The sequence below is a fragment of the Neovison vison genome, chromosome 13, assembly GCF_020171115.1.
Source record: "Neovison vison isolate M4711 chromosome 13, ASM_NN_V1, whole genome shotgun sequence".
NCBI lineage: Eukaryota > Metazoa > Chordata > Mammalia > Carnivora > Mustelidae > Neogale > Neogale vison.
In genome coordinates, this window is record NC_058103.1 from 102418865 (window position 1) to 102439651 (window position 20787).

The 20787-nt window shown below is 40.7% G+C and overlaps 1 protein-coding gene across 1 annotated transcript in view; it reads right to left on the bottom strand.

Moving 5' to 3' along the window:
- The window catches only part of RORA (RAR related orphan receptor A), a 102135-nt gene that overhangs the window by 10231 nt on the left and 71117 nt on the right, over positions 1-20787 (bottom strand). Inside the window, exons 3-9 of the mRNA XM_044229717.1 lie at positions 15999-16140; positions 12399-12794; positions 6369-6490; positions 4754-4886; positions 3567-3674; positions 1729-1839; positions 691-803 (exon numbers count right to left, since the gene is read on the bottom strand). Of these exons, the coding sequence (XP_044085652.1) occupies positions 691-803; positions 1729-1839; positions 3567-3674; positions 4754-4886; positions 6369-6490; positions 12399-12794; positions 15999-16140 (1125 nt within the window). The remainder of the gene's footprint in view (positions 1-690; positions 804-1728; positions 1840-3566; positions 3675-4753; positions 4887-6368; positions 6491-12398; positions 12795-15998; positions 16141-20787) is intronic.

A 20787-nucleotide genomic window follows, 5' to 3' on the forward strand; every position in this document is an offset into this window, starting at 1 on the left:
AACCCAAACCCTTCAAATCAATCTTCTTGAACAACTAAAATAGTTTTAGAAAGAATACGGCTGATTTTTTGAAGACCGAATACATACTACTAGCGCAAGCACTGAAGAATATTAGCATATTTTAAATTGACATCCTAATTATATTTTTATTGCAAAAAGTAATAATTAGCAAAAATGAAGCCTTATGCTTTGAATACAGGGTAGTAATGGGAAATAGACGAAGAAAATACAAAAGTCACTTTCCGTTGATTACTAATGAATGGAATGGAAATAGAACTAATATTAGAATATGTGATTATCCTGCTTGTTTTAGTCCTTTATAACTTCCTCCTTCTAAATTCAAAGATTCTTTCTCTAATTTATATCAATGTAGAACATTAACTCGGCTTTATGCACAACTTAGATGGAATAGGAGGATTTCCAGAATGTATTAATGCTTAAAAAATTTTTTTTCTACCATTGCCCTATTATTGCAGGACACTTCACAACCAATGATTGTAAGTAGAACTTAAGCTGAATTTTGACCCGACCAAGTTTCTGGAAATGGAGATATTTCTTTCTTTTCAGTAGCCTATTGCTTATGGGTACTTCTGGGGGCTGGTAAGATGACTTGTAAGGGTGGCTGGCAGCAGGGCCTGTGGCAAGGGATATAGTTCAGGCTATGCCAACCGCACTACCTTTCCCTCTTACCTTTGTTAGTATTCCATCTTCTCGGTGATTCTTCTGCAGGACGTGTTGAAGAGCTAGCTGAATTTTCTGTTGCAGTTTTTCAATTTTTACCTTTTCCTGCAGCCACGAGCGATCTAAACATGAAAAATGATACTTCTTAGTGTTTCTCTTATGTGGTATTGGGACACCCCAATTCCTCCAGACTCTTAGACACACGTTATTATGCCAGAGTGGAGAATTAGAGAACAATAGGCCAGTTTTACTCCATGTTCAAAATTTGCTCCTAAAGCAGTGGAAAACTGATCTACAATAGAGTGGTAAATCTTTCCATTTTTACTGACACTTAAAGGAGGGGAAAGTCCTCTTCTTCCAAAAGGATAGATATTTAAATCTACAGCCATACATAAGGGCAAATGAAACTACCACGGGTGCTCAAATCTTTCTAATAATTACATTTCTGGCTGAAATACTCATAGCAATCCTGCTAGCCCTTCTGGCAAATATGAAAATTGCCTTAGAATCCAAGGCAACTAAGATGGTCAAGAGCACTCCAAACGATTTAAGGGTTGTTAATTCAGTCTTCATGTGTAAGAATTCCAAACAGAAGACAGTAAATTGGCAAAACAGAATATACCCAGGAGGCAGTACTGGTTGAAAACATAGCTTAAATTTGGATAAACTTGTGGATGACATCCAGATAAATCTTAAAAAAAAGTAGGATGTCTTAAAAACCATGTTGTCTTGGAGATATGTGTTAAGAAGGGCAACCCTACTCTACCAGAGCATTTCTCGTGATGTCAGGAGGTTAACTGTGGACTGGGTTTTACTCAATTCTCATTTCTTAAGATTTTGTCAGAATGGCACAAGGTCTTAAACAGGTAATGTGTGTGTGGAGGGGCGTTTTGCTGTTTGATAAAACTTAAAATTAGATTTAATAAGGGTGGCAACCTCTCTTGGTAGGCACCTGAATGTTCTAGAGCCATTACAACTTATGTACCTTCTAAGAAATCTTTACCTGAACACTTTCTAAAGCATTGCATTGTTCTTTGGTTATCTTACCTGCTGACATTAGTACAAATGCAGAAAATAACGCAATTTCATCTTCAGTCAGGTGCATAGAACATAAACTCTTTCCAAATTCAAATACAAAGCTAATAAAGTCTTCACAACCTGCCAAGGTCAAAGACAATTTAAGATTTTGGTTACTACTTTGGAGAAAAATATGGAATAAGGTGAAAAGGGATCTAGTAGTTGAAGATCCAAGAGGATAGTAATAACATTTCTACAGTTCAACAGTTTAAAATCTTAAAAGAAAAATCTGTTTAGCCATCATCACTATTACCACTGTCCTCACCATTCAAAATATTGAGAATGAACTTTTGTTGCAAGGTTAGCATGTTATTAGGTACCACTCTAAGAGGTTCCTTTGGGAACCATATTGCTCACAACAACTCTGGGAGGGAGGTATTATTATTATTATTATTATCCCATTTTAGAGGTGAGTAAACAGACCTGGAGAGAAAAATGACTTAAGTTTACACAGGTAGGAAGAAACAGCCTGATATTCAAAAACAGGCTGCCTGAGTTTAGGACCCGCAATCTTTTTTTTTTTTTTTAAGATTTTATTTATTTATTTGACAGACAGAGATCACAAGTAGGCAGAGAGGCAGGCAGAGAGAGAGAAGGAAGCAGGCTCCCTGCTGAGCAGAGAGCCCGATGCGATCCCAGGATGCTGAGATCATGACCTGAGCCGAAGGCAGAGGCTTTAACCCACTGAGCCACCCAGGAGACCCTTTAGGACCCGCAATCTTAAAAACAGAGTTGAGCAGCTACAATCCCAACTGAAACGTGACATTCACTGATTTTTTGTTTTCTACTCTATTTGATCTAAGCCACCCTTAAAAATTAGAACAAATGACACAGTATGGTCGTAAAATCATTACAGCTATTATAGAACTAAAAATGTAATGTGTGAAAGTCTTATTAATAATCCATTCTCAAAAGACTGGTTAAGCTTGGGGCTGCCCGGGTGGCTCAGTTGGTTAAGTGTCTTGCTTCCAGCTCAGGTCATAACATCAGGGTGTGGGACTGACCCAAAAGTTGGGCTCCCTGCTCAGCAGGGAATCTTTTTCTCCCTCTCCTGCTACTCCTGCCCCCTGCTCATATGCACTTTCTCTCTCTCCCTCTCTCAAATAAGTAAATAAAATATTAAAAAAAAAAAAAGGATCGGTTAAGTTTGGTATCTACTCTTTTAGATTTGCATATTATATATACCCATTTAAATGGTAATGAGCTTTCCTAAAGTATACAGACCTTCTGTCATTTCATTGTTTTTATTTATTTTTGTTTCTTTTTTTTAATTTCATTGTTTTTAAAATCACTTAACAACTTTATCTTGGATACTGTTTCATTCTTCTTCATGATTATATCCCACTTTATTTAAATTATAGAAATCCAAAATAATTTTTATAGTCTATGTCAGTTTCACTTAGCTATACTTTATTTCTTTGATATCTACATTTCATTCTTATTAATGGGTGTTATTTGAGAAGTACTCTTTGCTTGATTTTATGCATCAGATTACATCCTCTAGTTTCTCTGAATAATTCATCCAATGAAAATCTTAAAATCTGCAAGGGAACTGGAAAGTTAGACAATATAAATTTCTTCGATTACAGACTAGATAAAACAAAACACTAAACTTTCCAATGTACCATAGACAAAAACTGTTTGAGCTGTGTGAATTTTCTGCAGTGACTATAAAGTAACATAAGCATAAAATCCTTTAATTTTTGTTTCCAAATAACAGTTTCCGTTCTGTTCAGTAAGCTCTTTGGCAGGGCTCCCACACTTTCCTATGGCCCTGATTTAAAGACAGAGCACCCAGATTTCCTTACCCAAGGATTTGAAGACATCGGGGCTAGCATATTTCCCATCAAAGTACACGGTGTTGTTCTGAGAGTCGAAGGCACGGCACATTCTGATAAACACCACCTCTAGAGAACCTAAGTGAAGACAGAAATTGTGTGGATTATCTTATCGTGGTAAATATTTCTCTACTGTGAAAGCCCTAATGTAGGGACCCCTTTCTGATTCAGTGCAGTGGGGGCTGTATGCCCTGTGGCCAGTAGCTCTCAGTCACATCAGCTATTTATTATTGTTTTTAAAAGATTTTATTTATTCAATTGAGAGAGAAAGAGAGTGAGACAGAGAGAGTGAGACAGAGAACACGAGTAGGGTGAGGAGCAGAGGGAGAAGAGGGCTCTCCACTGAGCAGGGAGCCCAATGCAGGGCTCGATCCTAGGACTCCAGGATCATGACCTGAGCCGAAGGCAGATGCCAACTGAATGAACCACCCAGGTGCCCCTAAACTCTCTATTTAAAGGGGCACAGTTTACCAGCGTAATTAAAGATTTATGCTGAAGCTAACTATGGCCAAGCTAACTATGCCCTGTATTCCTGAAGAGAGGCGGGGTTACAAATTACTCCTCTGGCATTCTTCTGTCTTGCAGTAGAGTCTCAGAGTTGCCAGGAAAACATATTGATTCATATTTATTAAGACAAACCAGAGGGACAAACCATTAATCTCAGGAAACAAACTGAGGGTTGCTGGAGGGGAGGGAGGTGGGAGGGATGGGGCGGCTGGGTGATGGGCTGGGGAGGGTCTGTGCTATGTGAGTGCTGTGAATTGTGTAAGACTGATGACTCACAGACCTGTACCCCTGAAACAAATAATAGATTAGAGGTTAATAAACATACAAACAATAACATAAACAAACAAACCAAGAAACCAGGGGTGTCCCTTTGAGTTCCACAGAGAACATTCCTAACAACTTCCTGTTACCTCCCAAGGGTCTGGAGTGGGTATCCTTCAAATTAATTGTTTCACTCAGAGGAGAAACAAAATGTTTCCCACAGATAGCTCAAAAACCATTAAAAAGGACTCAGTTGCTGCTAGAAGAAACCTGAGCTATTATCATTGGGGAAAAACTGTTCCCGACACCTTCCTTACCCAGCATTTCTTTAATAGGCGGGTGAAAGCAGGTTAGGAAGAGATCTCAAAATTCACTTGCAAAGCACATACCTGCTTTGAGAAGCACAATTTGATCATTTTGACACAGTTCCATAAATCCGTCAATGCGTTTGGCAAACTCCACCACATACTGTATAGCTTCTGTGATTTTGATGGCACACAACTGCCACATCACCTCTCGCTGCTGCAGAGGAGCAAAGCACAGCAACACACATGGTCACCCGTATCCCGGACACAGGTGTTTTTAACTGCCCCTATTTTGTCAAAGCCTTCTTTGGAAATGGTTAAAAAAAAGCTAGAGGATTAAAAATTAACATTTGGGTTATAATGATTGCTTCTGAGTCCCTTCTTGTCTCCTCTGATTCCTCTGTTACCATTTTGGTGGTAAAGGGACGGGGGAAGATGGTATAAGCAGGTGAAACTGTGAATCCGAAAAGCAGCAGATGCCACTGCTTTACCCTTGGGCCTCGGAGAGTAGCACAGTAGGATCTTCTTGTGAGCAATTATCTTACCTTGGGGAATATAACACCATTTTACTGGGGGCAAGGTAGAGAAGGGGAGTCAATTACATTTATCGTGCACCTGCTTTGAGCTAGATGCTGTATGACATCCTTGTCTTATTTCATTTTCCCATTTTCCATAAGTGGACGTAAATTCTCTTAGAGGTTTCACAGCTAGAAGGTGTTGGAGCCGGGATTCAAATCCTAGCATCTCTGACTCAGAATCCCATTTCACATGCCCTGTTTCTTACTGCTTTCTCGTTTCCCTTTCTAACAATCCTGGCTGACTGCTGGTGTTACCTGCTGTCTCAAAGGCAAAGTGATTCCTATCCTGTTTAATTGCTTTTGTATACCCACTTCCATTTAGTTACAAGGGGATATGGATCTTAATACTATTTCCAACAATATGATGGGGTGAAGGAAACACTGAATTAGGAGCCAGGAATCATGATCTAGTCCTGGTATTTTCACTCTCCTGCCATACGCCAAGGGATGCTAATATCCTCATATGTTAAATGAAGGGGAGGATTAGCCTGAAGAAACCCTGTTGCCCCTCCTAGGCCTACATCTCTATAATTATTGGGGAAAACCACAGCATCTCCCTTTACCAAGGCAGAATGGGTAACTGAAACTTCCCCTTCTCCAGCCCCGCCCTCCCATTCTGGTGGCTTGTGGAACAGTGTGTAAAGAAAATGGCAAGGAGCAGCACTGTATGTCGGTTGCACATTGCTAGGTTCAGACTGGAGTTATGAGAATAGCTTCCAAACCTTTTGCACACATCCTCTAAACCTCTGAGGCTGAGATTATTTTACGTCAACTTCCAGACCTTGAAATCTTCCACCGTGGTATCGGGAGAACTCTCAATTAATTCGGGCTTTTGGACACTGCTTCCTCTACCCCCCACTGCCAAATGATAGGAGATACGTGTATATAGCCATCGGCCTGAGAAAATTTCTTTGTTGTTGCTGGAATTTCACACACTTGCACCTCAGAAAGAAGACAAAGTCCCAAGTATATGATCATCTCTAAAAGAAAGATTTTAAACAGAAATCTGATATCTGATGAAAGACAGTCACTCTCTAGTCCGTATTCTTCAACAGATGTCCTGCATAAACACCCTTCCCACTCTTGTCTCAATCCTGGGTAAAAATCTTCAGAGTATATACCTTGTTTTGGTAGCTCTCGATCTCCTCCTGCAGAAAGGTCTGCCACGTTATCTGCTGGAGCTCTTCTCTCAAGTATTGGCAAGTTTCCAGATGTGATTTAGATATATTCTGTGCAAGGTGTTCTAAGGAGAAAACAGGAGATCATAAACATGAAAAGCCAAGCTCTCCTCTGGATAATCAGGGTTTTCCCTGCTTAATATTTGGTTTAAAAAGTAACAAGTAAGAAAATAAAATAAAGGTAAATAAAAAGTAACAAGTACAAAGCTGAACCAGTTTCAATTATCTTTATATTTTTAAATAAGCAATTTGGAACTATTCTATATTTTGGAACATGAAGACGAAGGACAGGCAACGCCAATACCTAGCAATAAGTCTCGGTGACTTCAAAGACCCTCCTGACCTTGACCCTCTTCTGTGGCTTTACACCAATGTCTGGGAATGAACAATTATTAGCCCAGATAGGTGTGGGAAATGACCAACACAGCCTATTCTTGGCATTTTTATGAAGAGACATTGACCTGGGGAGGATTACTCTTGAAAAATTAGGAAACGGTATGCTTTTGTGAAAACAACTATGCTTTCTTTTATTTTGCCAGCAAACAGTACAACAAGCGTTTCTGAGGGCCCACTATGTCACTATATGTAGGGTGGTGGTTAAGAGAGGGACACTGGCACCGGACAGCCAGTGTATGAAACTCAGCTCTTGTACCTACCAGCTGAATGATCTTGGGTATGTGACTCAGCCTCTCTGTGCTTTGGTTTCCTCTCTTGCAAAATGAGGGAAACAGTACCTACTTCATAGGCCTTGTGAGAATTAAGTGAGTTGAGCGCTTAGAACAGTGAGGGTGACCTAGTACACACTACGTAAACATTTGTTCTAATTATACTGGAACGTAGGTAGTTTGAGGATATTAAAACAAATAGATGCCTAAGAAGTTTCTCTAGGAACTTATAATCTGATGAACATGTATGGGAATACTGAAAGGACAATTCAAGACATTAGACAATAAAGCATCAACTTGAATTACATCAGAAGAGAAAAGAGAGAACAGGTTCTGTCATGGAAGGGAAAGATGAAGAGAATTAGAGGATGCTTCTTGGCAGGAGAGAAACATCTGAAGTGGACCCTGAAGGAAAGGGAGGATTTGGCAGGCAGTGGACGGCAGTGTGAAGAGGCGAGCTGGTTCCACATTCTAGGGATGATAGATGAAGGAGCAAATATTGGCATTCATAGGGGACAGGCAGATGTGTGATAAAGTGATAGCACCCAGGGGCACCTGGGTGGCTCGGTGGGCTAAAGCCTCTGCCTTCAGCTCAGGTCATGGTCTTAGGGTTCTGGGATCAAGCTGGGCTCTCTGCTCAGCGGGGAGCCTGCTTCCCTTCCTCTCTCTGCCTGCCTCTCTGCCTACTTGTGATCTCTCTGTCAAATAAATAAATAAAATCTTAAAAATAAAAAAGTGATAGCACCCAAACAGAAGCATGAGTAGGTAAGGGTCCACATTCTGGAGAATCTCAAATATTAGGATTAAGGTTTGGACCTGCTTAAGGAGTCAGTGGAATTATCTAGGGGGAGCTGGCACACAGAAGGCTGTATGTGGGGCAACAGAACAAGCAGTTTTGTGACTGGTGGACTCCAGCAGAAGCTGGAGCTGGGAGTACCAGTGAAAGGCTGCTGCAACCCGTGTGGGCAGGACTAAGCGCTTTAGGTAGGTCAGTAATAAACATTATGGAAGGGAAGGACAATGCAAGTATTTTAAGGGGAACTGACAAGATTCCATGAATGTGAAACCATATCCCAAAGGGATCTTCTTCTAGGGTCCTGATTACATAACAGGAAAAGCCATTTAAAAGAATGGTGCTGAATGAAAACTTGGCAACACTAGTAAGAGGGTCTGTTTGGAAATTTTTTACTGCTTTCGGCAAACAGATTCAGACTTGTTTGTGTGAAAACAGAGTGGGTTCACCTAAATGAAGCTTGAAACGAGAGTCTCCTTAGAAACACTGAAACACAATAAATCTTAACAGCCCTATTTGGCAGCACACAGACATGAACACAATATAAATAAATACCAGGAAAATAAAACATAAACAGAAGAAAAAAATTAAAAGAAAGAAAGAAACAGAAAGACAGTGACCAAAAGAGGGAGAAGCCAGCAATTTATGTGTCTTAGAATCAGTGATGCTTGTGGAGAGAAGGGGGCAGTAAAGATGAAAACAATGAATCAGAATCAGGAAAACAAATGTGTATATAGTAAACCAATTTTTGCAGATAATAAATAAAATGAAAATGAAGTGTTTGCAGGGAAGCTGGGGGATCCTATGAGGTGACGAATGGTAAGAAGCACATAGTATTCCCTTCCAGATCATGCTTCTTTTCCAGTTAATATGGTAGGCATCTTACTTCATCTTAAAAATTGTTCCTATCCACGCCTACCTATTTGAGCCCACCTTTGGGAAGACAGACAAGGAATAGCGTAATGTACATGTCATACCAGTAGAGGGCAGTGGCTGCATTCTCACCAACCGCCTTTGATTACAATTCACAGTTGATTTGGCAAGTGTAAGATTTCAGACACTTTACTATTTTTAAATCTCCATTTCAGCAAAGGACAATATGGTCAGACTGAGCAAAAGTTAAGTTAGTGTGGTCTCTTAGAGAAACACTCTGGAATAGTGAAATACCATGGAACTAGGCGTTAGGAGACCTGGTTTCTGGTCTGTGCTCAGCAGATAAACTCACTTTGTGATGGACAAATCAGTTCATCTTCCCAACCATGATTGTTTTTTCAACACAGCTAAGGTCTAGGTACTTCATATGGAATTTCCTGACTTCTGAGTTAGTCACAGATTTTCACAGTGGAAAGGAACTTTAGATAGTCCAGCCTCTCCTCAGTTTATAGATAGTAACACCATTAATAATGTTTAATAGCAGGGACGCCTGGGTGGCTCAGTTGGTTAAGCAGCTGCCTTCGGCTCAGGTCATGATCCCAGAGTCCTGGGATCGAGTCCCACATTGGGCTCCTTGCTCGGCAGGGAGCCTGCTTTTCCCTTTGCCTCTGCCTGCCTCTCTGTCTGCCTGTGCTCGCTCGCTCTCTCTCCCTCTGTCTCTGACAAATAAATAAATAAAATCTTAAAAAAAAATAATGTTTAATAGCATTTACTATGTGGTAGCCCCATATAACTTATATATATGTATATATACATATATATCTATATACATATATTCTGAATATGTATATTTTCTTCATCTTCATAACAATTCTAGGAGGAAAGTGCTGGTATTATCTCCCTTTTACAGATGATGAAACCAAGTGAGGTTAAGTGACTTTTTCAAGGTATAATAGCGGGCAACTGGCAAGTGATTGAAACATACATAATTTGGGGCCAGTCTGTTCTTCATCATTATATTCTATAAGTAGGGAAACTGCAGCTTGCAGAGGTACATGACTGTAGTGGGTTACACAACCTATAGCAAACCTAGGACCACAAAACATATAAGCTGACTTCTTGACTAGTGCTTTGTCCAATAATCACTTGACTCTTCTACAAAAGGCTTTAGTTATCAATTATAGTGACATGTGCAGTTAGCTTTTTTTTTTAAGTGAACCAATATTATTTATCTGGAATATATATTTCTGGTACTAATTGTACCTTAAGGGCAAAATTTCCTAGCCAGGAATGCAGATGTATTACCACTAAAAGTAATGGATTGTAGACACTATTATTGAAAGAGAGAATTGAGGTTAAGATATGTCAATTTACAATTTATTTTCCAACTGTATAATTGGTTTCATTGGTTTAAAATGTGATGACAAAATTTTGCCTAAAATGAAGTTAACATTATTAAAAAGACAGTAAGACTGGAATCACTATATTGTTCACCTGAAACTAATAAAACTCTGTATGTTAACTGTACTGGAACTGGGGGAAAAAAATAGCAGGATTTGAGGCCCCAAAGGAAATACTGGGGAACCCCAGATGGCTTTGAAGAAGGACCAGCAACATCTTTGGCCACCTCTATGTTGCTCAATTCCTCCAAATATTTTGTACAGGTAAATGGGAAAGAAAATTAGGATCCAATTATATTCTTTTTAGACAAATTCTTATTTAGTTTTGGGTTTGGGACTAATCCCAGTGATGAATTAATTTTACTGATCCAGAAAAATGCCAAAAGACACGTAAAAAGCTCCCAATTTAGGAGAGCATGGAGAACATTTGAGGGCACAGGGCTCCCAGACTGCAGTGGGAGATGTAGAAGAGACACTGACCAGACGGCCCAAGGGGCATTGGCTTTTCCATTTCTGGACCCACTCAAGTATTAGTGCACGCTTAGCCAAAGGGCCATATTTAAGGGCAATGCTTTGGCTAAGCCCTATGGATTTATTTTGGGGTTGAACGTTTGACAAGCAAACAGGACAGATTTGCTAGTATTTATGGTAAGGTGGAAGCAAACTGAAAGTGAGCCAGGTCATTTTTCATGATATCATGTCAGCTTTCAATCAAATCCTTACTCATTTCTGAAAATTTTACTTTCATTACAGTTCTGCTTAAGTCGTGGCCAACCAAGATTTCACGACAAAAACGGAAGGTTTTTGTTCTAGTTCAAGAAAAAAATATCAAACCTACCTCTGCTCAGCTTGGCTTCTAGTTCAGAGGTTCCTGTGTTAATCAAAAGAGCTGAAATCCACCTTTAATGCTGTTCAGTGGTTAAAGACCAAGCTTAAAATGTCCCTGCTCTTGAGGATTTAAATTTAGACCCATAAAGAGGTACTTGTGTAAAAACCATCAAGAACATTCAATTTGTTCTATTTGGAGAAAGATTTTACTGGAAATATAAATTTCACTTAAAAAATGTTTTATGGAGTACAGAGGTGGAGAAATCATCTAAAGAACACAACTGTTATTTCTGTGAACTAAGGGTGTCTGTGCTCAAGTCAGAACCTGCTGGTTCTTTCCCATCTGAAGTCTTCATTCTCTCCTCGTGTTAAGTTAGTCACCTCCACAGCAACTAATTGAAATATCCCAAAGGACTATAACCTTGTGTGAGGAGTCACGGGGAGGAGCACGTCAAATTCTAACACTGCAAAGTTTCTTATCCAAGTTTCTCTAATAATAGTGTTGTACCTAAAAATCGATCAAATGTTGTAACAGGGGTTGCTAACACAACTTCCTGGAAATGGTAAGTCTTCCAGTGCCTGTGTTCTACCAACATTTCTAGGTCACATCTCCCAAAAAGCAACAATGTCACACAGGATTAAGGAGATGTCAGATATGTCTGTTTTTGCCTGGTGAGTTTTCTATGAACTCTATCAGTTTTGTTACCAATATCCATCACCAAACAATTCTGGAAAATAAAGAAGCCAATTTCCCTTTAACATTCGTAGAATACATCAGGGTTGGAAAAACCTAGATGTCTACAGGAGCTGGGCAGCGATATAAAATGGGAAGACATGTCAAGGTGTTAGGGCTTTACTGGTACCAGTTGGTTGTTGCCATTCACCAGTGCTGGTCCAGTATAACTAGGTCATTTTTCCCTTCTCACAAGAAGCTGAAAATCTGAACTTTGAGGCAGGACTGTCTAGGTTTAAAACTTTAGCAACCAGTTCAAAAATATTTAAAACTCTGCATGGGTTCAAAACTGTGTATGGCCCAAGCCCAGTGGGTGGGCTGCCATTTCTATGACTTCAGGTGTAAAGCAACACCTGGACAATAACTAAAGGAAATAATGAACAAAGTTAATGGGGCCATTCCCTGAGTTTACAGTTTCTGTGACATTTAAAGACTGCTTCAAGTTCACGCTGCCCCATCTCTGATACGGACAGGTCAATGTGTTTCCTGGTATGCGACAGGAAACAGGACAATTGAAAGCGAGGGGGCACGGTGGAACTTTGAAGAGGTCCAAATAGTAGAGGTGAACGGCTCTTCTAGTAACATTCTTATAATGTAACTCATTAGAGGAAAGTCAAACACATCCCATTTACTTGAAAGGGCAGAAGAGACGCGTCCCAATGGACACGTGGAGGCCATTACCTAATTCTGCCATGGACACAGTTGGGGACGTCTCTCCGTTGGTGAAAGAACAGTAGGGAAAGAAGCCTGATGCTGGTGTGTAGTCACATATTGGTTCTGGTTTGATTCCATTGATATCAAGACCTGACTGGTCTGGGGAAGGTTGTATGTCCAGGTAGAAGCTGCTGACAGCAGAGTCTGCCTTGCTTCCCTCCGGGGTGTGCCCGTCGATGTAGTTGCTGAGGTCCTCATGAAGCTCGGTGAGCCCGTTGGCCGAGATGTTGTAGGTGGGAGTCAGCGGCTCGGCCTCTCCAGGCTGCTGTTGGTGGTCTCGCTGCTGCTGCTGCATCCGGTGTTTTTGTACTTCTGCGTACAAGCTGTCTCTTTGCTTTTTTGACATCCGGCCAAATTTTACAGCTGGAAGAGAAAAGCCAGACCACACCATATACAATATGCTTTTCTTTATTATTCTCTCCAGCATGCATTGGGGGTTCCTTTTAAGTCTCAGACAATCTCAATCAAAAACCACATCGCCACAAAAATAAGGACATGATCCAGAGGTGAAAACGGTCCCGCCCCACACAGGCTTGCTCCACATCCCAGAGGAGCTATGTTTCAGAAACAGACCCAGGACTGGTGCAAGGGCAATGACCACGTATGTCCTCCTGCTGTCACATAACCCGACGCTCAGCGGGAACCACTGATGTGTGACTTGATGGGCTTGTGTGTTCTCCGCCCATGCCGCTTACCTTGACCACCTCTTTCTCTTCCCAAGGTTCAGACTGATGTGCAGGGATGCAGAGCCATGGGGGTACACTGAGGCACAAGCAGCCGAACCTCAACTTCCATTCATTTCATTCATTCATTTTTCCCTCCTAATCAAACAGCCAAATCTGGGGCTTTGCTGTGAGACTGCAGCAATGAAGGCCTTTGCAATTCCCTGATTTTTATCTCTGAGTCTACAGTAGACAAAGAATCCCTCACTTTCCTCCTCCTGGGTCACAGTGAACCCTGTGGAACCCTCAGGCCCACCTTTAAGTGACTTTTTCCCTTCTTATTTACCCTCAAGTAAACAGAGTATCAGAATTTGGGGAAGAGCAAACACTGTGTAAATTTCCCTATTGGGCAAATTTGTGTTCTCAGTGTTTCTCCTTGTGATGTGTCCCCATATTTAAAGTGGAACAATGAGTGTAGTACCTTTCCTGTTCATTCAGAATCCCAAATGCTCTCTCCTAAAACGTGAGATAATTGATAAAAGAACCTTATGATTTCCTGGTCTGAACTCTCCCACTAACCCACGGTCTCTCAGCCCAATTCTCTGTATGCAGATAAAGCCTCAGCTGGAAGGACAAAGACCCTGTAGTTGATTATGGTCACATTTATACCTGACTGGGTGGATGAACTCATCTATTTGACCATCATTATAATTCTACGAGTCTAGGGGCAGGAGGCCAAGAGAGATGGAAGTTGGGAACCAGAGACAACCACCTGGGAGATTTGTGTCCTGCCAAGGAGAACGTGCTGTCCCTTTACACACAGGAAACATATGAGTGGGATCCTGATCAATTTCCAGAGTCCACAGCTCGGGTAACAAAGTTGGGGCTGGTTAGGCAGCAATCAGGCCACTCTAAGCTCGGATTTCAGGCCTGTCATTGTACACGCCCCAACATTCACATCAAGCCCATAACATGCCTTGCTACCTCTGTGCAAAATCTCCAAGAGGCATACTGAAGGTACCCCCCCTTTTTTAAAAAGACTACTCCAGAACTCCCAGAGGGATTGACAACCATAGGTGAAACTCATTCTGCTAATACTTTGAATTGTGTTTTAACTTTTGCCTTAATATTAACAAGAGTAATTATACTATACTGTACATGAAATGAGAGGATCAGTTCTTGAGAAAACACACACACAACTAAAAACACACACACAACCAAACACACACACACAACTAAAAACACACACACAACTTGTGACCTTAGCATATAAGTTCATATATACGAGATATGCCTGGCTTTGTTGGTTTAGTGCCTCTGAAAGATGAAATCCGCAGAACTGCCTATCCCAGGCATTTCTGAGTATGGAAGTTCTGTGACTGGCATCTTCCAATGCCCCAAACTTAATTTTTGTTCCTACATATTCTTAGTGGCCATCCCGTGCATGACTACTGACGTGTATCACAGCTCGGGCCTGGGCTGGTCTACAGGCCCCAAGAACATCTGATCATGGGGAAGGCAGGCTTTCAGAACGCCTGCCCAGCATTCTGAAATATTTTCCAGAGGCGGAGATTCCACTGGAAGAGATGTTTCCTTCAAGGGGATCTCTTAAGAGAGCCAGCATGTATGTTCGTAAAAGTCCTAAAATGTACCCACTCTACTTTCTGCCCAGTTTCCTTGTGTAAGAGTAACTGTCTTGAAATCTGGTGTTGATTATTCCACGCACTTAAGACAGTTTTCCAGGAAGATCTTGAAATGTTTGGCAATTGCACGATAGATGGCCTCTATTTCTTTAAATAGCTTCTTTTAAGGAAAAGAACATTTGTCTTTGAGCCATGATTTGCACTGTTTTCACACATTCTGTATGTACAAGTATGGGACTCTCTCTTTTGTTTTGAGACATCTTTTGATTTGCCATTTGATTTCTTGTCTGGTCCACTGCTTGTACAGTACTGTGTTGTATAGTTTTTACATATTAATTATTTAATATATACATTGTGGATTTCCCAGCTTTGTTTTATTGTTGATCTTTAGTTTTTACCATTATAGTTGGAAAATATGCTTAGTGTGATTTCAATTTGTGATATTCGTTACGTCTCCTTTTATATGACTTAACCAGGGGATTTGTCTGCATGTACTTGAGGAAAATGTGTGTTCTATTTTTCTCGGATGGAATGTCTTACATATATCCTATACAACTGTGTATTCCGAAGTTTGCCCTAAGTAAAAAATATTCTTGTTGGAGAAGGAAATAATAACTTTAATTGAGGGTACCCTTTTAAAATAAAGCATATCAGAGAGGAGGAGGCCTGGGAGATGGGTGAAATAGTCAGTGGGCCTTAAGGAGTGTATGGAAATGTCACAGCACTGTATTGTATACCTGAAATTAACATAACACTGTATGTTAACTACACTGGAATTAAAATTGAATAACGTAATAAAAAATTTAAACCCCTAAATTCATGATTTTGATTTGTGATTCAAACTATCCAGTTAACATAAAAACTAATTCATTCCAACTGACAATAAGCTTTACTAGTTAGTGTAAAGCACTAATAATTAGCCTTAACAGTTAGCTCTGGCTTGTGTTTCTTACTGGGGACAATGTCTGTAAGAGGTATATTTATTAAGGCCCTCAGATGACATGTCCCTTCAATCAATTCATAACCTGTAACATCTTAAATGTCTAAAATAGGAAGGTGCTCTGACCACACAGGTGCTCTCTGCCATGCGACCCCCAACCCCAGTGGGCTCCAGTGCACTACAGAGGAGGAAGTAACTGTTGTGGGTTCCATAAGGCCTCCAGAGGTGAGGTGGAGTGGGGGAGGGGCAGATCTGGGTCCAGGGCTCAGAAGACACTTTCACAAGCCCATGCTACTGTACAACTCAAACTACGAGTGCTCACCATCTCGAGACATCCCTACGGCAAGGCATTTCTGTAATCGACAGTGTTGGCAGCGGTTTCTACTGGTTCGATCAATCAAACAGTTCTTCTGACGAGGACAGGAGTAGGTGGCATTGCTCTGCTGACTTCTCCTGAAAAAGCCCTGTGATTCAGTTATAAAATATAAAACAGGTTAGTGTCAGTGTGAGCTGTATGATACTAAAGGCAGTACACTAAGCACTGAACGGCATTAATGTTTAATGGAGAATTAAAAAGTCATGGCAGATCATCCAGGAGGCCACTAATGACATTAAAGCCACTTATTTTACTTGGGCAAAATTGATCTCTAGAGCCTAATCCTCTGTCCCTTACACATGTGAAACTTTCTTTAAATCCAACAGATGGCTGCCTGTGTGATTAGGCCCTGTTCTTGACTTCTGCTAAGCAAACCATGTGCTTGATAGATTGGTACAAAGGCACTTATCTTTAATCTTTATCTCCAAAATATTTTTAGTGGAATAAACAAAACATTTCTCTGGAAAGCCCAGAGGTATGGAAAATCCTGCCTCAGTATAACTCATGATGGCTGCAATCCTGATACCTGGGTTATCTCTCCTAGCCCACTGAACTCTGTCTACCACACTCCACACATCTTGCATTCCCTGAGACAGACTCTCCTGCCCCAAGAACTTAAATGACACTTGGATGGATTATCTTGGCAGATAAATCAGAACGGGAATACTCGCCAACCCTTGAGTTCAGAGTCATAGTCTTTAACAAATCTAATCCCATGTTCGTGGAGTTCCATTTCCTTGCCTTTTTGTTTGTTTGTTTGAAGTTAAGATTTACTGGGGCACCTGGGTGGCTCAGTTGTTAAGCGTCTGCCTTTGGCTCAGGTCATTATCCCAGGGTCCTGGGATCCAGCCCCATGTTGGGCTCCCTGCTTGGCAGGAAGTCCGCTTTTTCCTCTCCTACCCCTCTGCTTGTGTTCCCTCTCTTGCTGTCTCTCTCTCTTTGTCAAATAAATAAATAAATAAATAAAATTAAGATTTATTTATTTATTTGAGAGAGACTGAGTGAGCATGAGTCGATGGGTTGGGGGGTAGAAGGAAGGGGAAGAGAATCTCAAGCAGGCTCCCTGCTGAGCATGGAGTCCATCTCTGGGCTTGATCCCAGGACCTATGAGATTGTGACCTGAGCTGAAATCAAGAGTCTGACACTTAACTAAGTCACCCAGGTGTACCCTCCACTTACTTGTTAAGCGTTGTTTTGGAAATGAGAGGGTATGCAAAGATACCCGAGGAGCTACTGACCGCAAGGATTTCATGTATTCATTCATGTTTTCATTCATTCACTCTTGCTAACTTCTTGAGCTGGATCCTTACTACATCATTAATGTTCCATGTTCATCCTTTCCCTAAAGATGCACATTTTCCTTTTGGTTATCTTTTAGAGAAGGTTTTGCTATATAGTATTTGCATTACCAGTCATTTGAAAACACACTCTAATTTTCAAAAGATTTCTTCTTTATACATTATTTAGAAGCACATTTCTTAATTTCTAAATATATGGGGGGGTTGGTTTTTTGTTGTTGTTGGTGGTTTTTTTTCTTTTTGACTTATCTCTTAGTGGTTTTGCAAGCTAGGAAGGTACTGAAGAAAAGGAAGGTAACCAGAGACCTTTCCATGACCCAGAGCCATGAAGGGTACAAAAGAGCACTATATATATATATATATATACATCTTCAAATCCTTAATGGTCAATATACATGACTCCAATAAAGGCAACACCAGTGGAAAGGGGAGAAGTAAAATCCTAAAGAACTGACAGAGTAGCAGGCACACTGACAAAGGTACTTTTTCACCGAAAGATTTTTCTGGAGGTCAACTTCGCCGTTGTATCAAAATCCTTAGAAATATGTCTACTTATTGAATCAATAATTATCCTTTAGGGAATATATTTTAAAGGAATATTAAGAATGGTATAAAAGCTTATCTACAAGGATGTTCATCATAAGTACAGTCTGAAATATAAGAAATTTAGAAAGATGCTAAATGTCCTACATTAGTGAGTTGCAAGAGTTATAGTGGATATCCATATATTCAGAAACCAGTAAAAATGGTATTTCAGAAATACAATTATTGATATTAAAAGGTGATAAAATAAGGGATCTGTTTATCTGTGCTTTCTTATTTTTCTATAGTATGTACGTTGAAAGGTACGTGAACTACACGGGAAAAGCAATCTACTAGATCTGCTTTCTTTTGTGAAGAGTTGGTGACTGTGGGTTAAGTCAATGGCTAAGATGGATAGGGTATCGGTTCCTACCTCTTTGTTTTGGAAGCCAGACTAGAATGGGAGGGGGCAGGGCACTGACCTTTCACCCACTCTTGGCTATCTGCCAAACTACTCACTAACCTAAACATGGACAGGGCTAGGGGTCCAGGGTCTCAGACTGTCTGATGTGCTTTGAATCTCCCTTGTATTAAGTCTGGCCTCTTCTGTGAAGCAATCTTACTTTTCTCAAAATATCTAACACTGTGGGCTTTCTTGTTTGTTTGGTGTGGTTTTTTTCTCCTCTACAAAAAGGAAGGGAGAAGAAGTAAAGCTTTCTTTGGAGCTTAATGAAGAGAATTCAAGAAAATAAAAATGGTAACAGAGGCAGATAATCCTTAGAAAGAGATACAAGAGGTCAAGGGTCTAGGTATTCAGTTTGTCTGAGATACATAATCTCTGTCAAAGCCGAAAGGTATCTATTCCTTGAGACTCTACCTTTCTTCAGACCCTTCATGTTTGCTGTCACTAAAGGTGCCTAGGATCAGGAATTACTTGCTTTTCCTTTAGCTGAGGCTGAATTTTGCTTGCTTCACAATGAACCTGCTCCATTTTGTTCTATGATCATCAAATATGGAGAATGTCTGAGTTATCTCTTCTTATCTGAAGGGAAGCAGTACTCACGGACTGGCACGCTATCCCCTGATCCCTCACCTATAGATCAAATCACAGCATCTGTCACCTTTCCTCCTTGGTTCTTCCCCCCATTAAGAATTTCTTCTCAGAAAAAAAAAAAAAGAATTTCTTTTTAGAATCCTCTCTGGTTTCTCCACTTCCTTCAAAAATATGAAATCTGGAACTAGCTACAGCTCTTGAATAATGGTTGGGTCATTAACAAAAAAGATACTACTTTTTAGTTTCTACTTATCAAACTCCAATTAACATCAACCATTACTAATGAGTTCCAGAGCAATGGCACAGACGCCATATAAAACCATCACTTTGCTCTATTACCAGGGAATGCTGAGAAGGCATGATGATGATGATGATGATAGAGAAATTTTATTTTTTTTAAAGATTTTATTTATTTGACAGAGAGAGAGAGTAGGCAGAGAGAGAGGAGGAAGCAAGCTCCCTGCTGAGCAGAGAGCCCGATGTGGGGCTCGATCCCAGGACCCTGGGATCATGATGCGAGCTGAAGGCAGAGGCTTTAACTCACTGAGCCACCCAGGCGCCCTGATAGAGAAATTTTAATTAGTGCTTGTGTTAATCATATATTTTTATTCCATATTTTTGATGCTTTGACATCTTGGGGCCATAAGACCCAAAAGAGATTACATTTCCCAGGACTAGCTAATTCCTAGAGATCACAAGCAACTTGTCTGGAAGCACACTTTTTAATGACAAACCAACCAATCCAGAGCCCCTATACCCAACCACCTCCTCGATGAAGTTCTCAAACTCTGGGCCACTAATGCCCCGCCCATTTTATTCCAGGACCAGACCAGACAGCCAGGGCGGCCCCTAGAGACCAGAGCTGTCTAAATCTAGCCAATCTTAAACCTGCTTACCCTGCCTTGCCCATTCCTTCCTATGGGAAATCACAACGAAGTCTCCATGCATTCTGTCCCCTTCTCCCTTCTACCTCCTGATTGAGCCTGCTACTTTCCACTGTGGCCCCTCCTGTTTCTAGGGACCTGTGAGTATGAAGCCTTCTTCCTTTGTGATATTTTTGTGTCTATGTGTCCTACATACCCGATTCAGACAAATCTCAAATATTGTTAAAACAGTGCTTATTATGTGCCAGGCACCCTGTGCTTTATGTGGATGACATTCCATAATTCTGACGAGGGCAGTGTGAGGAAGGCACTACCATCTCCTTGGTTTTCGGTACAGCGACTTTCACAGAGCCCCACCTCTAGCAGGGAGTAAAGGCAGGATATGAATTCATGTGGTTTAATTCTAGAACACACACTTTTATCCTTTTTATTTTGCCCTTGCGTGTCAAAAGGATTCCCACTTGGTTATTCTCAGAGAGGGCAACCGTTAAATTAGGCAGAGACAGGTATGAATAAAGTAGCAGAACTGATCTACTCTGAAAGTGCTGTTTTCCTTCAGGTTAGCCCTGTTGGCAGGACTAACAGCCCCTGCCCAGGCATTTTCCAGATTACTCCTTCTATGGCCTGATGTCGGTTGGAGTCCCCGGAAAAAAACAGTCTCACGAACTCATCGTTTTCCCTCATTTCTGACCATAGCATTAGGTCTCCTTTTATTCACCTTATTTATTTCTAAATTATTTGGAGTCATTTGGAAAACAAATAAAATACCACTACCACCACCACCACCACCACCAAACTTAGGTCAAGGACACTACGTCACTAAAGACCTCTATCATGAGAGGTGTCTGAGTAATTATGCCAATAATTGCAAGACAAATCCACGAAGCATTCCACACGGGCTTTGAGCACTGAGGCTGGAATTAAGCCTTCAAGCTATCAGCTCAGAAGAGAATTATACTTCTTTAGATGGTTCAGCT